Source organism: Pongo abelii, chromosome 15 (assembly GCF_028885655.2).
Source record: "Pongo abelii isolate AG06213 chromosome 15, NHGRI_mPonAbe1-v2.0_pri, whole genome shotgun sequence".
In the NCBI taxonomy this organism is placed as follows: Eukaryota; Metazoa; Chordata; class Mammalia; order Primates; family Hominidae; genus Pongo; species Pongo abelii.
In genome coordinates, this window is record NC_072000.2 from 80,148,072 (window position 1) to 80,165,665 (window position 17,594).

The following is a 17,594-nucleotide window of genomic DNA, read 5'->3' on the forward strand; positions in this document are numbered from 1 at the left end:
TATTGCTTTTGAAGAAAATACAATGTATGCACTTAGGAACTCACTCCCCTCTTTTTCCATACCAGTTTTACCACTGAAATGACCAGGAAATACTCAAAATGAAATACTCAAAAGGAGGAAGAATTAATGCCACTCCTATTAGAGGTGCTGGGGGAATTTCTGTTGGATGTAGCACAGGAAGACTGGATTGAAGAACAACATGGAGGGCTTTTGTATAGTGTCTTCTGGGAGAGTGCAGTCTAGGAAATGAAAGGGAAACCTGGAATACTGCAGACAATAATACCCCCTGACTCTGAGGGGCAGGGCCTAAGGGTAGAAAGGACATGAGCACCAATCAGGAGCTCTGCCACTTAGACTCTCTGTCTTCTACTAATCCTCGTCATTTGGACCTCAGTGGTGGCATTAGGAGGTCTCTGGGGTTGCTTTTGGCGTGGACAGTGACATCAGTCAGAGGGATGGGTGCTACAACCACACCTAATCAAAAGTTGCATGATTGTGTGTGTCTCATTGGGGAGGAAAGCTACATGAGAGTCATGGAATGATGGGTCTTCCTTTGCTGATTCATATTGGCATAATTTAAATTAAAATCTGACTTCTCATGCCTGCCTCCTGGGATGTTAAAATGGTTGTTGAAATGGTAATATAACTGCTGGATATTTCCCATCCCTCACTTCCCTCCTCCTTCACCTGAGTATGAAAACCCTTTTTAAAAATATTTTGGCAGGAATTTATGCTAACCTCTGACAGAATCCATCCACATCAGTTTCTCCATGAATATAAGCCCTTGGCAAATTTAGACCTTCTTTAAGGATGAGCAAATACTGGAAAATCTTGGGGCCTGGCAATAGGTGGTATAGCTTAAAAGAAGACTTCAGTTGGGCACAGGGGCTCAGGCTCGGCACGGTGGCTCATGCCTGTAATCCCAGCGCTTTGGGAGGCCAAGGCGGGTGGGTCATGAGGTCAGGAGTTCGAGATCAGCCTGGCCAACAAGGTAAAAGCCCGTCTCTGCTAGAAATACAAAAAATTAGCTGGGCGTGGTGGCGGGTGCCTGTAATCCCAGCTACTCAGGAGGCCGATGCTGGAGAATCGCTTGAACCTGGGAGGCAGAGATTGCAGTGAGCCAAGATCACACCACTGCACTCCAGCCTGGGCAACAGAGAGAGACTGTCTCCAAAAAAAAAAGAAGGCTTCATGGAGAAGATTCAGAGGCTTCTAACCTCTGGAATGAGTTTAAGCAAGAAATAATAACATTTTAGAAAATACCTAATATGTATTCTTAACAAAATGTAAGAGTAGAGAGCATCTGTGTGGAGAACTAGACAAAGCTATCATATAGAAGGAGCAAGGGGCCTGCAGTCAGGGAGGATTGCACAGAGATGAGAACTACCTAAGTGAAAAATTGGGCTGAACACAGTGAATAGAAATTGGCCACTGCAGAAAATTGAATTCGCAAACTAAAAGACAAATGCCAAAAATTTGAGGAGGAAGTATACAAAGATAAAAATGATGACAGAAAAGACAGATTCAACCTAAAATAACAAATTCCAGAAAGAGAATAGAAATAATAGTATAGGCAAATAAGACCCAAGATAAGGACATAAAGGGATTAGTTAATAAGATTAAATCAATAGATACATAACTTTGTGCCCTACAGAGATCTTGTGGAATAGTTTTCTAAACTGGAACGTTTCAATTAAATTCTCAAAAAGTAGAAATTATACATGCCTCATTCTCAGACCACTTTACAATAAAATGAGATATTAAATATAAAGGCTGGGTGCAGTGGATCACGCCTGTAATCCCAGCACTTTGGAAGGCCGAGGAAGGTGGGGATCACTGGAGGTCAGGAGTTCTAGACCAACCGGGCCAACATGGCAAAACCCCGTCTCTACCAAAATATACAAAAATTAGCCAGGCGTGGTGGCATGGCTCCTGTGGTCCCAGCTACTCAGGAGGCTGAAGCATGAGAATCACTCGAGCCTGGGATGTGGAGGTTGCAGTGAGCCAAGATTGCGCCGCTGCACTCCAGCCTGGGCAACAGAGTGAGACTCTTAAAAAAAAAAAAGAAGGAAGGAAGGGAAGAAGCGAGGGAGGGAGGGAGGAAGGAAGTCAGGCAAAGATGTACTCAAAGGTAATCTGTCAAAGAAGGAAGGAAGGGAAGGAGGGAGGGAGTCAAAGATGTACTCAAAGGTAAATTCATAATCTTCATCATTTTCATTGCTAAAATACTGAAAGATGAAAAAGAAATTAACCAAGATACAAATGGTAAATTGGCTTCAATAGATAAACTGGCTTCAGGTGATTGCCCAGTGTTGTTTTGGAAAGACCTGTGAGGACGTCCCTGAGCTCAGCAAAAAAGAGTGCTTTGATAGGTTAGTAGCATCCGCCACACGTAGGGAAGATGCTGAGAGTGGTGAATAGGCCACATATTTGTCATAACTGAAGTAAGCTTTTATCACATGAAGTTAGAAAAGGAACCATAAAACAAAGCTAAGAAAAACAGATTTAAGGAAATTAAGAAGAAAAGTAATATAAAGTGAAAAGCAAGCAATAAAATTAGTTAAGTTCAAAACCTTATTTAGTTTGGGTCAGGGGAACCCAGAAGAAGAAAATAAACATACTTCTGCCAGAAGAATAAGAGAAGTAAACATAAGAAAAATACTTTAAAAGTAGATATAGAAGAGACTGAAAAATTAGGAGAACACTGCACACTATGTACAATTTTAAAAACTAGATGAAAGATAATATTTTGAAAAATTTCAAGTATAAATTGGTTCTTCTTGAAGAAAAAGAAGATTTAACTAGAACATAGAACAAGTGGAAATTTTCAAACTGTCTAAATTGGTTCTTCTTAAAGAAATATATAAGTAGGTCCAGGAACAATTTTTAAAAATCATCTCCAAAATAATTCTTCAAACCATTTTTCTGAAATCTTTTTTTTTGTTTTTGTTTTTGTTTTTTTGAGATGGAGTCTTGCCGTGTCACCCAGGCTGGAGTGCAGTGGCGCGATCTCAGCTCACTGCAGCCTCTGTCTCCCAGGTTCAAGCGATACCCCTGCCTCAGCCTCCAGAGCAGCTGGGACTACAGGCATGCACCACCACACCCAGCTAATTTTTTGTATTTTTAGTAGAGACGGGGTTTCACCGTGTTGGCCAGGATGGTCTGGATCTCCTGACCTCATGATCTGCCCACCTCAGCCTCCCAAAGTGCTGGGATTACAGGTGTGTGAGCCACTGCACCTGGCCCATTTTTTGAAATCTTTGGAGACTTCCAGGTGCCCACAAGATAAAGTTGAGAGTCCTGACTCTGACATTCAAGCCTTCTGCAATATGACCTCTCTCCTGTCTCCTGCCTTCTTCATACTCTATCACCACTTTGCACACAGACTGTTCCACACACATGCTTCCCATTCTTTGTTCCTACATATCCATGTCATCTCTGCAGAGTGCCCTTAGGCCTCTTGAACCTAAGTCCTGCCTTTAATTCAAGATTGGGTTTTAGTGTCTCACCTTGGTGCATCCTTCCCAGCTGCCCCTTCCTCACCTCCTCATCTGACTCTACCGTCTACCTCCTTGTTTTATTTTTCCTTTTTTCATATGTTCTGCTTTCTATAGCTCTCTCAAAGACAGATACCCTGTCTTCACCCTTTCATCACATATATATTGAATGTCTGTTTTGCTCAACATTGCCCTAGACACCAGTGATAACACCAGTGGACAAGACAGATAAGATCTCTGCTTACATGGTTGGTTTTTGAGAGAAGAGACAAACTCATTCCCAGCGCCTGAGATAGCTTATATTCATAAGTTCTCAGCAAATGGCAGTGGTGATGGTGGAGATGGAAGTGGTGGAGGAGATAGTGATGGCAGTGGTGGTGATGACATGGTATTCTGTGTCAAGTCATATACATCAAAGATCAGTAAATAACAATGATCTCATTATTTATGCCTTGTAGAGTAGTGTATGGGAGACAGAGTACAGTTGTTAATAGCCTGGAATTTGAAATGAGATTCGGATCCTGGTTCCTTGGCTTAATTAACTTTTCTAGAGATAGTTCTAAGCTTCTGTTTCATTATCTATAAAATATTACATATGTCTTGGAGTTGTTCATAGGGTTAAATGAGATAATGTGTTTCCCTGACATATATTGCATCCAATGTCTGCTGGTCAGCATAGTTGTATTCTGCAGCTGCTGTTGTTTCCTACTAAAAGAAATCACATTTGTGTTGTTGGTAGTTTGTTATTTATAAGTGTGATTTGGTTCCGCTGGTGAGCCTGTGGAAATTTAAACATATTCTGATTTCCTCAACGCTAATAACTCTAAAGACAATTGAAGGCAAAGGCTCAGTTTCAAACAAAAGAAAAAGTTAGATTTGGAGTTACTGACTTCCAGGCCAGTTGGCTCCCAAAGTTCACACTTTCACATCCATATCCCCCCTGTGCTGCAAATACATAGCTATGATGGATGAACATTTAAAGAAGAAAACCTACGGGACTTAGCTGTGCTTCAAAACAAGGCACATATCTCCTTGGCCCCAAAATGTACCAAAATAAACGAGAATCAATGAATGAAGCTGAAGCTACAGGCTTTCTGAAGCAGGCAGTGGCAAGCTCCTGTGGCATATTGGGACCTGAAAGTGCCCTACAAGAGGAGAACCTAAAGCCAGGCTCATTACTTGAAAATAATTGATTTTCAACCTGGGACAGTTTCCCCCACAGGAGACATTTGGCAATATCTGGAGACATTTATGCTTGTCGTAACTGGGGGAGTGTGACTGGCATCTAGTGGGTAGACTCTACGGATCCTGCTGAGCATCCTGAAAAGCACACAACAGTCCCCCACTACAAAGAATTATCCCGCCCAACATGTCAGTAGTGGCAAGGTTGAAAACCCTGCACTGAAGGATGCAGTGTGCTCTCCTAATGGGAGAGTAGTAAAAATGGCATGAACCGACTAACTGAGTCTATATCTTTATAAGAGACTAAGGGCCTTATAGAGTCAGGAAGGCAATGACATACCCTTCCAACTGTTCCTGTCTCAAAACTGCCTTTGGTTTCTAAATATCACTGAGGCAAGTGCCCCAAAATGCCACCATAATGCCTGGTTTGGGGCTGGTGTCAGGGGTCTGGGTGAAGGCAACTGTATAATCTTCAGACACGGAGGAATGAGCAAGCACAGAGACAAGGGCAGGGAATGATTCCCATTCAAAATAAGCCTGCAAACCAAAATTCCAAAACACATGAAAAAATCTAATTCTAAGAAAGATTGCCAGGAAAATCAAGAACTGGAACATGAATTCTTTACAGATAAATTAATACTTTAAAATAGTCAGACATGTTAGATCATGTGTCTAATAGGAGTATCTCATGGAACATGATATGTCACTCTGATAGCAGTATCACAAAAAAGACCTAAGGGATAATTGGACAAGCAACGCTTTTAGAAAATAACAGAATTTTCCAGAATTGAAGAAGACATGAGTCCTCAGCTAAAAAATTCATTCATGTACCAAAATAAATGTACCTCTAGACACATCATAGTAGCAAGAAACCAGAACATTAAGCGTAAAGAGAAGTCTAAATATTACCAGAGAGAAAATCTGCGTAAATGACAAAGGAACACAGAGTACCAGCATTCTTCTCCTCAGCAATAATGAGTGCTAGAAAACAGTAGCCAATTACTTCAAAGTGTTGATAATAAACTTTCAGTCTAGAATTTTATACATAGCTAAACTGGCATTCAAGAGTGAAGGCGGCTGGGCACAGTGGCTTACGCCTGTAATCCCAGCACTTTGGGAGACCGAGATGGGCGGATCACGAGGTCAGGAGATCGAGACCATCCTGGCTAACACTTTGAAACCCCATCTCTACTAAAAATACAAAAAATTAGCTGGGCGGCGTGGCGCATACCTGTAATCCCAGCCACTCAGGATGCTGAGGCAGGAGAATTGCTTGAACCTGGGAGGCATAGGTTGCAGTGAGCCAAGTTCGTGCCACTGCACTCCAGCCTGGGCAACAGAGCAAGACTCCATCTCAAAAAAAAATAAAAGAGTGAAGGCAAAATAAAAATAATTTGAGACATTCAAAGTCTAAGAGTATACCTGAAATTCAAACTAGGAAATAGTAAAGACTGTATAGAGATAGAAGTGAATCCAGAAGTATTAGGCAACAAGAAACAATGAAGTACAACAAATCCGTAAAATGTCAATAAATGTTAATGACTATAAAACAATTATTGGTCTTTAAGAAGATGAAAACCATTTAGAGATAACAAAGATAAGATACAGGGACCTAGAGTATTTATAATTGATAAGGGTCTGTGTCAACTTTGAGGTCAGGACAGAAATACTGAATGACTTTACACTTAGGAAAAAATAGCTAAATAATTAAGATGCAGGCTATAGTTTTCAAACCAATAGAGCAGGGAAAGGGAAATGTAGATACTTTATTAATTCAGTGAAAGATAGGAAAATTAGAAGCAAAGGAGGCTGGGCGCGGTGGCTCACGCCTGTAATCCTAGCACTTTGGGAGGCCGAGGCAGGTGGATCACCTGAGGTTAGGGGTTCGAAACCAGCCTGGCCAACATGGTGAATCCCCATCTCTACTAAAAATACAAAAATTAGCCGGGTGTTATGGCGCATGCCTGTAATCCCAGCTACTCGGGAGGCTGAGGCAGGAGAATCTCTTGAACCCAGGAGGCTGAGGTTGCAGTGAGCCGAGATCACACGCCACTGCACTTCAGCCTGGGCGACCGAGCAAGACTCTGTCTCAAAAAAAAGAAAAGCAAAAGAAAAGGATGATAAATAGAAAACAAAAACTAAGATAGTAGAAATGAGTCCAAATACACAAGTAACCAAAATAAATGTTGACAGATTAAACTCTTCCATTAAAAAAGAGATGATCAAATTGCATCTTTTTAAAAACTTGAGTTATTGGCTACATAAAAGAGACATACATGAAGTAAAATATCAACAAAAGGTAGACAATAAAAGGTTGGAAAAGAGCAATTATGAAATACTAATCAGAAGGAAAACTGGTATAGCAATATTAATGTCAGATAAAATATAGCAAAAATCACTAAGAGGAATAAAGAAAAGCACTTGTATGCACTTAACATCATAAACTTAAAAATATAGAAACCAAAAGCTAACAAAATTATAAGGAGAAACTTGCAAATCATTAATATTAGTGAGTAATTTATTTGAATGTACTTCTGTCAGTAACAAATAACTCAAAGATTACTGAGGACTTGAATATTTGAAATGCAGAATTAACATTTTGCTTTAATAAGTGAGTTTTCATCTTTTTGGACCAGCACGTAAAATAGAAAATACATTTTAGGGGCACATGTTCTCAGGACTTCCTCAGGGCTATGTCATGGGCGAAATGATCTAAAAAAAAAAAAAATATTTTATATGCAACCCAGCAAAAATACTTATCTATATGTATGTGTGTATGTGCAATTAAAATTTCACTAAATACTGTCTTCTATTTTTTAATGCTGATTGTAAGCCCTGAAATTCATTTTACAACCCAATTATGAATCACAGCTCACAGCCTGAAAAGCAGTTACAGCTATGCATGGACTCCTGCACTCAATGGTATTCGAGTATATGTGGAATGTTTATAAAAATTCAGCACATACTATGTCACAAATTAAGGCTCCATGCACTTCAAAATATCCATATCAAACGGTTCACACTCTTCAACCACAAAGCACTTAAGTTAGAAATAATAAAAAGAGGTTTTTTTAAAAAAGTTCCATGTGTTGGAAATTTAAAAAAAAATGGAGTACCTATTACTCATGCATTAAAGAAATAATCATAATGAAAATTATAAAATATTTTAAACTGTATGGCTCTAAAAGTACTACACATCAGATTTGTGGAATAACCAAAACGGCACTCAAAAATAAACTCTTAATACATTTATTTAAAAGACAAGAAGGATTAAAAATAAGTGAGTTAATTGTTTAATTTGAAAAGCTATGAAAGTACAACAGAGTAAACTAATTAACATATAGAAAGGAAAAAAATACACAGAAATCTCCTACAACAGTCGGGTGCATGGCAGAACATGAGAGAACAGTGCCTCAAACTGTATCTGGCATGTGGTAGGGGGTCATTAAATACTTGTTGAAGGAATGAATGAAATTGATGACAAGTAATAGGATGGCCTCTGGAAAGACTAATGAATAAAAAGAGAAAAGGGCCTACTCAGGAATGAAAAGGACTATAACCAGAAATACGGGGGAATAGATAATATGCAGTGTATTTATAAAATGGAGTCCTGAGTGCCTTTACTGCACAAAAGTTGACTTCACTAAATGTTTCATGATTTGGTTTTGGAACCTGACCCTAATTAATAATGTTCTAATTGTGATTTTCTAAGGATTAGCATTAACTTCTATTTCAGAATCATAATCCCTAGACTGAGAGATAAAAGGAAGAAGCAGCATATACCTGTATGTGTGTGGGTATGTTGAAAATTGTAGGCTACTTACTATGAGTAAATGTTTGGTAGGAAAAGTCAGGGTATGTATTTTTTGTTTTGTTTTATTTCTTTTTTCTTGGGAATTGAAAGAGGTTGGTTATCGCTGTATTTTATAAAAATGATCAGGTTTGGAGTGTTTGTTTTCAGGACCCTCACAGATGCAGCCATGTCTGTTTTGCCACAGCCCTGGTAAGATCAGCATTTGTAGCTCTGCTCTTCCTGTAAAATCTTGAGCATTTTCCTTTTGTGAGTCCTTCCTTCTACAGAAAGGTCATCTCTGATGTGGTGGCATGAGTCCAAGCTAACTTATACTAAACCATTGAAATAGAAAACTAGTACCCCTGTGTTGGGGATGTGGAAAGCCTTGAAAAGAACCCAAACAGAAATAATATAGCAGCAAACCACAGTCAACCTTGTGAAGTAATGAACAAAACAGACTTAAAGAAAGCATATCACTTTCAGAAAAGTTTCCACTGATCAAAATAATGGGCAAAAGAACAGAGGAAACCACAAATAAAGAAATGAAGATCCACGAAAAACATGTCAGAAACCTTACCAGCAAAAGGGATGGTGGGGCTATTGCTCATTATAACCCTCCTGGACTGGGTTTTATGTATAAATATATGTTATATAGTTATATAGGCTGGCTATATGGTGTGGTCTTGATGCCAGTGGAATTCCTAGCCAGCCAGTTGATTGGCTTATATTCCTTAAATAGAAACTTGTACTAGAAGAAATTTTTCAAAATAATTAATACAGGGCATAATATCCCTATAAGATGAAATACAGGCATTTCATCTTACAAGGATATTATTTGTTTTTAATGCATCATTGAGCAACTTCTTTGAAAGGCTCAGGAGAGCTGTTCCCTCAGAGTAGGAATAATGCTCATTTGAGGTGCTTTCTCAGACCTCAGAAAAATGGCAGAGGCAAGACGAGTAGGTAGATGTGAAGCAAGTGAGTCAAATTCAGGATTAGGAAGTGTACATGTAATATTTAAGGAAACTCTTTAGCTGCCAGCTGTGAACATGTCCCAAGGAAAGAGATTTTGCCTTCATAGAGAGAAGCATGTGACTATTCATTGAGTTCTTCAAATTCTTTGTTGCTACTATATGTGGTCACGTGTCTTATTATAGTTTTTAAGTGGCTAATCAGGCAGCGTGCTCTTAAGCAGTTTTTATTTTTATTATTGATTGATTGATTGATTGAGATGGGAGTTTCACTCTTGTCACCCAGGCTGGAGTGCAATGGCGCAATCTTGGCTCACTGCAACCTCTGCCTCCTGGGTTCAGGTGATTCTCCTGCCTCAGCCTCCCGAGTAGCTGGTTTTACAGGCATGAGCCGCCACACCTGGCTAGTTTTGTATTTTTAGTAGAGATGGGGTTTCACCATGTTGGCCAGGCTGGTCTCAAACTCCCGACCTCAGGTCTGCCTGCCTCAGCCTCTCAAAGTTCTAGGATTACAGGTGTGAGCCACCGCACCTGGCTTAAGCAGTTTTTAGTAATCACTGACAGTTTATCCTCAGAGAAGAACCTAAATAAGACCATTACCACAGCTGAGATTGTAGTAAGCTTCTTACTCTCAACCTTTAACTACATCAAGCAGCTTCCCATCTCCTAGACAGTTGTACCATTTCCAAGAAGAACAATTAAGGACTAGATATTCACTTCTATCACTCTTCTCATGTTTGAACTCTTAACTTTTGTGTAGTGTAAGGTTAATGGCACCTTTTTGTCCCATCTTTTCAGTATTTCTCACCGTCAAACTCTTGATACTTCTATAACTCCAGTTTTTCTAACTTCATCTTTAGCCACTTCTTTATATTCTGGTGTACTATGACCAGAGAACATCAGATAATGGAACTGTATCAAACACATATTTAACTTTATACATTCAGCTATTCAGAGAGAAATTGATTGTAATTTCAATAAAGTGGCTGATTCCAATTGATTTCACACTTAGGATAAGATGGGAGAAATATCACTCCAGTCAGTCAGTTGCAGTTCCCGTGGGACTTTCTTATAGCAAGAGCATCCCACTGCACTGTTATTCTCATGCTTAAAGATACATATTTTAGGCCAGGTGCAGTCGCTTATATCTATAGTCCCCGCACTTTGGGAGGCCAAGGCAGGCAGACCGTGTGAACCCAGGGGTTTGAGACCAGCCTGGGTGACATGGCAAAACTCTGTCTCCACAAAAAATACAAAAATTAGCCAGATGTGGTACCACACGCCTGTAGTCCCAGCTACTTGGGAGACTGAGATAGGAAGATCACCTGAGCCCAGGATGTTGAGGCTGCAGTGAGCTGTGATTGTGCCACTACACTCCAGCCTGGGTGACAGAGTAAGACCCTGTCTCAAAGAAGTAAAAATAAAAATACATAGTTTATACAACATGATCCCATAATACAAGCCTACTTTTCTAAATACAAACCTACTTCATTTGGTGCACAGTTGAACAAATCATTCTGACACTGGCAGAAAAATACATATTAGATTTATTAAGAGATAACCTGTCAATCTCAAATGTGGCGTCTCTTCCTAAGGGATCTTAAGAATAATTTTTACTATGAGATTTTTGTCTTATAGGTTGCCAGTTAATTACCTTGTAACTTTAATAGCAAATTGCTGTTAAATTTCAGGTTCAGAATGCCTATGGCCATTCTTCTGTAGTTTAGCACTAATATTTCAGACTGAAGTTGGAGTCAGTGAGTCATTCGATTTGATATTTCTGTATGTAGATAGACTTACAGTGAATGCAGAGAGTGTTAAGCAGTATTCCTAAGTAAAAATGACAATACTTCTACTAATAATAGTTTATGTATATTTAGTCCATAATATAACACCAGTCACTGCTTAGATGTGCTTTATATTCACCATCTTACGTAATCTTCAAAAGCTCTTAAGGTAGGTCTTGTTATCCAGGTGTTAAACCATAGTAACTGACTTAAAGACAACCAAGGGAACACATACATACCTCCCAACATAAATATTTCCTAAAACACATGTATTCCTAGGAAAGCAGCAAAGAATCATTGCAGGGGCAAGTGCAAGTTGACATGCAGGCTCTAGACAAGCTGAGTTTCAAAAGTTCTCATTTAGGGGAAGGTTGTCCAGAAGTTGGAATATATTTTCCCAAGGAAATGATGTTATCACAACAAAAGCATATTTACCCATAATGTGCCTAAAGTAGTAATAACAGACCTAAACCATTTTGTGCACCACCAGTGTTTCCATGGAAAAATTCACTCAAGAGTTTCCCCTTGGATTGCTGTGGACACATTTCTACATCACAGGGAGAATGGGGACTCTATGTTAGAAGCAGTAGAATCATTAGAAGTGTTCAAATTCTGAATCTGTGGTGGTCTCCAAGGCCTTTGATGGCAGTTGATGGGAGGGAAGAGGATGGAACAGTGAGTGAAACTGGGAACCAGGTACCATAGGGTTAGAGGATCTTGAGTAAGGAATAGGATAAAGCCTAAGAAGGTGAAGGGTGGGTTGGGGGTTCCAGAGAGGGAAAAATTTCAAGTGTTTTAAGGACCCAGAATTCATTGAGTCTAACCCCCCAGGGACTCTTCTCATCCCTCAGGCAGTTTTCTATTATTCACTACCAGTTTCTTCTACTGACCCAAAGATTTTGCCGGCTTCTTCCCTTTTTTTTTTTTTTTTTTTTTTTTTTAAACCACTAATACTTTGTGAAATTGAGACCAGCCCAGGGCTTTGCTCCACTCAGCTGCTCCTAAAGCAAGCACAGTGGCTCTAATGGTTTTTAACTCCTGTAAAGGAAAGAGCTTATCTTAGGCCCTCCAGAACTTTTTCACTTGGACATGGAAGAGCAAACGTCAGCTACAGATGCTTTGGGAGAGTTTTCGGGTCCCATAAGGGGCTGAAATAAAATGCATGAGGATTTCAGACGTGGCTGTCCAAGGCCGAGGCTGATGGGAAAAGGGAGAAGCTCTCTGCCCCTTTCTCTCCTGCCTCCGTGGCTCCCTTGTCCTCAAAATGAAAGTGGGAAGAAGGTAGGCCCCAAATTGCTTGCCAGAGGGGAGGGGCTATGAGACAGTCTGATCCTTGCGCCAATGCTGAGCTAGAATCTTCTCAAGCGGCATGTCTCTTTCAGGGTTGTAGGGACTGTGTGGGCACCTCAGACTCCACCTGACTCTCCAGGTGCACCTCATACCATTTTGCTCGTTACCTACTAGCCAGTGATGATATGAATCACCTGGGCACCTGGGGCACTGTCCCCAGGCCCACCTGGAAAGCTGTATGATTAACAAGTGACCCCAGGTCATTCCTGTCAAAGACATTCAGCAAACACTGCCTGACTGTCCCCACCCCTATCCTATCTCCTTAGCTGGTCTTTAAAGGTTCCTAGGACATTCCAAGCCCCTTTCTCCCTCAGAGTCATTATATATGCAATTTCCTCGTGAAACGCTCTTTCCTCTCCCTCCTCCTGGCTAATGCCTGCCTCGCCTAACTTCGTGACTCTCTTGAAATTATTTCCACAGAAAGACCATCCTTGACCACTGTCCTCATCCTCTAAGCCAGGTTCCCCTGCCTCGTTCTCATAACACTGTGTGCTTTTTCTCGTTAGCATTTAGCACACAGTTTGTGTTTTATGTACGTGCTTTAACGTATCTCCTCACTAGTACAGAACACAGGAAATGCTTAATAAATATTTCTTGTGTGAATGACTGACTGGAAAAATAGTGTCGGGAGAGAGATACTAAAGGTTGGGTTGGATGTTGCTCAACAAAAACAAAGAACTGAGCATGTGAAAGCTTTGATCGCTCAGGTACAACTTTTACACATCAACTAAAATCAAAGCAGATAGACCCAACAAAAATATTATAAATATGCAACAAAACTATTACAAATATTTCAAAAAAAATTTATAAATATTTGATGTGTGCAAAATGCAGCAGCAGTGAATAAGACCAAAACAATCTCTGTCATTATGGCGCTTACATTCTAGCAAGGGTGATGGATACTAAGCAACCAGTTACACAGTTTCATAATTATAATTTTGAAAAATGCAAAGAAAGAATTAGAGCTGCAAGAGCCTATAACAGGGAGGCTTGACTTGGGCTGTAGGGCATCAGACTAGTCCTAGGATTTCTGAGACATATGGCTAGGGAACCTCTGCCCAAAGAATCAAATATACTCTGTCATATCTCTTGTCAAAGTTGGCATGAGGGGAGATGCTGTGTACATTTCTCAGTCTTGGGATTATTGACACCATGGAGTAGATAATTCTTTGTTTGGGGCATTTTCCTGCGTGCTGTGGGATGCATAGCAGTATTCTTGGCCTCTGCCTGCTAGCTGCCAGTAGCACCCCACAGTTGTGATAACCACAGATGTTTTGACATTGCTGGATGTCCCTGGTTGGCTCAGGGGATGCATAATCTCTCCCTCCCACTTCCCCAGTTGAAAACCACTGTTCCACGTGAGACTTGCTCTTTTAAAAATGTGTTTTCATGTGATTTATGTAAGTCAATGCCAGAAACATAATTTTTTCCTTCAATAAACAACTATTTATTGAGTACCTGTTATGTGTCAGGCACTATTCTAGGCACTGGAGACGCAGCAATGATGAAGGCCCATGCTTTCTTGATGCTACATTTCAGTAGGGAGAAATTAACAATAAATCTCAAAATATATACTATTTCAGAATTGTGGAGGTTGGTCATAGAGTCTTCTCTGATAAGGTGACATTTGAACAAAGCCTTGAAGGAAGCGAGGGAGTGAGCCGCAGGAGAAGCAGCACCAAGAGCAAGAAGCGAAGCCATCAGAGGCCCTGCACCTGACCTCACCTTTCCGCATGCAGGTCTGACCAAGCTCCTTTGTGTTTCAGAGGGTCCTCCGCGGAAGGGCAGCTGAATGGACTCCAAAGCAGCCTTAACCCTGCAGCCTTTGTGCCCATCACCAGCTCTACAGGTTAGTGGGCACCAGCTCTTCTGCAACTGGATAGATGACAGGGAAGGTGTTGGGCTTGGCACATTCTCTCTTCTGCCTCCAAAGAGAGCCCCAGTTCAGAGAATGAAACATATAGCCTCTCAAAACATTGGCAAATGGGCTTTTTTGTTACATTCTTCTTTAAAATAGTCTTGGCAGCCTAAAATAGGCATTTTCTGGAACTAGCTTGGGGTAAATGAAACCTCACCATCTTGTAAAATGCTATCAGGTTTGCAGCATTTAATACAGATGTCCCGTATTGACTGGTATTTCACTGTTTATGTTGTATTTCCACATGTTGTATCTCTCACTTAATTCTCACACAGCCCTGTGAGTTTGATCTTATCCCCTCCACATGAGGAAACAGGCTCAGAAAGTTGAGGGCTTGTTGAAGCTTATGCGTGGATGCAGAGCTGGAGCTCAGGTCTTTGATCTATGTGTTGTGCTAATGCCACGGTCTGTGGACAGGTTGTTACTGACAGCCTGAAGCCTCTCAATGTAGGTGCATACAGATAAGTTAGGCGGTGTTGGTCCAGAGATAGTTTTCTATGAATAATAATTAATAAAAATGCACTGATAAGTCAGAAAATGGAAAGAAAAACACTTAGATTCAATTGAACAAATATTTATTATTGAGTACCTACTCTAGAGAAAATAACATGCTGGGCACTGAGATACACACAGGGTGAACAAGACAGTCTGCTCTCAGGGAACTTAAAGACTCAAGGAGATAGAAAAGTCAGCAGGGAATGTGCTGCAAAGTGGGTATTATTGCATGCCTAAGACACATAGAATAACAACAGACAACATTGACTGAGGATTTGCTATGTGTCAGGCACAGTTCTGAATGCTTTATGTGTAAAGCTCACTTGTTCACTGAACAGGCACATAATGTAGGAACTATATTCCCCGTTTATGGCTGAAGAAATAAAGGCACAGGCAGATTATAAAACTTGTCTAAAGTCTCACAACTAGTAAGCGGTGGGGCGTATTTGAACCTAAGCAGTCGAGCCCAGATCTCTAGGGACTGGGGACGGCTTCCTAGAGGAAAAACATCGAAGCTGACACTGGAATGTGGACGAGTCAGCCAGGAGAGGAAAGGCACAGGTGGAAGGAGTTCTAGGAAGAGGGAACAGTGCAAGCAGAGACCAGGGGGAAGTGAAAACGTGCTGTGTTCCACAGGCTTCCATGGATCAGTGTGGCTGCGGACTGGGGCATGAGCAGGGAGTGGAAAGAGAAAAGGTTGTGAGGTAGTAGGGCCATTTTATGAGCCATGTAGGGAACTTGGTCATTGCCCTGACAGCAATAAGGAGCCATCGAGGAGTTTTAAGCAGGAGGGGGCTGGGTGCTTAGGGGTCAGGGATTGACATAATACACCTTAAAATGATTACAAGATCTCTGAGAAGCTCAGGCCAGGTACAGTGGCTCATGCCTATAATCCCAATGCTTTGGAAGGACAAGGCAGGAGGATCTCTTGAGACTAGCCTGGGCAACAAAGTGAGACCCTATCTCTACAAAAAAAAAATGTTTTTAATTAGCCAGGTGTGGTGTGACATGCCGGTAGTCCTAGCTACTCAAGAGGCTGAGGTGGGAGGATCACTTGAGCCCAGGAATTCAAGGCTGCAGTGAGTTGTGATCCTGCCACTGTATTCCAGCCTCGGTGACAGGGCAAGACCCTACCTCTAATTTAAAAAAAAAAAAAAAAGCCAGTTACTTGACTACATCCTGGGGATAATTATATGTATCTCATAGGCTTATAGTGAGGATTAAATGAAGCAATATATAAGGAAGGCGCTATAACTACTGTAACTACACCCGGGCCACTCCTACCTCATACTCTTTACTCTTTCCACTCCCTGCTCATGCCCCAGTTCCCAGCCACACTGATCCATGGAAGTATGATAGGAGTATAAGGATTTGTTCTCCACTGAACATTTTAGAGCCTGAATTCAAGAAATATTTGATGGGTATCTACTCACCTCACTCCTCCAAAAAAAAAAGGAAAGAAAAAAAAGAATTACTAGAACATGGTAGTTACTATATTTTAAGGTTTAAGAAAGTAAACCTTCACCTGGGATTGTTATGGACTGTGAAGTAATGGCACAAGGGAATCATGGCCAAGTGTGAAGGATTTCTGTGAGATACCCTATTAGAACCCCTTTGGCTCTTCAAGTTTGCTTCTGCTGGAGAAATTCACAAACCCAAGGAGATCCCTGACTATACTTCATTTGCGTGTCTGATTGATAAATTAAGTGTTGAATTGAACTTTGCATGCACTCCAGCTGAGCCAGTTGGAAACTTGGGTGGTCAAGTGGGTCATACTTGCAGCATCTTCACCGTGAATTACTGTTTACTGACTCTTGGTAATGTTATTTAGAAGATTTTGTGGCACTCATACTGAACTTGGTGTCAGTATAAAACCACAGAGCAAGGAGAAGAAGTTGTATTTCTTCCTGGCTTCTCATAGTGACCTTTCCCTGCTAATTCTACTTTATGGTAACAAGCAGATCATTCTTCTTATGTTGTTTAGGTAGTTTATTACTTACTGCTTTTGTCACCAATAGGCTCTGGGCCTCTGAACTTTTCGAATTTGTTTCTACTCTGATTTTTCTGGTGTTCCTGATCCTTAGTTAAAGAAACACTGAGGTGCATGATATAGTAAGCTTCAGGCATTTTCCATACTTCCCAATGAACATTTTACCTTCACAGCATTAGTAACTAAATCTGTTACAGTTATTTGTACAACTAGTAACTGCCAGGCACACCAACATTTGAACTGCAAATCATTTGTTTTCTGTATTACAAGTAGATTTAAAGCAGTTCTATTCTAGGGGTTCAGAAGGATATCCTACAAAAAGGAGATTAGGTTGCTAGTAGCAACATTTTTCTGTAAACCCACAAGAAAGAAGAACAACTCTCATAATAAGTCTAAAAGTTTACACCTCTCCCTGAGACCTGGGAAGCGTGTGCGTATGTAGGAATCCCTAAACCATCTTTGAAAGGTATTTAGCCCATCTGGTACAGTTAATTCAATATGTTAAACATGATATTGAGTCCAAGACTATAGCAGAAGTCTGTTTTCTAGTTCCTTAACTCTTCCTGTAAGTCTTGCCAGCCAGGCTTTCAGCTGTGTGACTGTTTCTCTCG

General features: G+C 40.6%; 1 protein-coding gene across 51 annotated transcripts in view; it reads left to right on the plus strand.

The window, feature by feature from the left end:
* Positions 1–17,594, plus strand: part of TTLL5 (tubulin tyrosine ligase like 5) — a 295,793-nt gene that overhangs the window by 228,508 nt on the left and 49,691 nt on the right. For 39 of the 51 annotated variants that reach the window (XM_063715226.1, XM_063715251.1, XM_063715253.1 and 36 more), the window contains 1 exon segment: positions 14,347–14,429. The exons of the other annotated variants lie outside the window; for them this stretch is intronic. In XM_063715226.1, the coding sequence (XP_063571296.1) occupies positions 14,347–14,429 (83 nt within the window). 51 annotated transcript variants of the gene reach the window in all.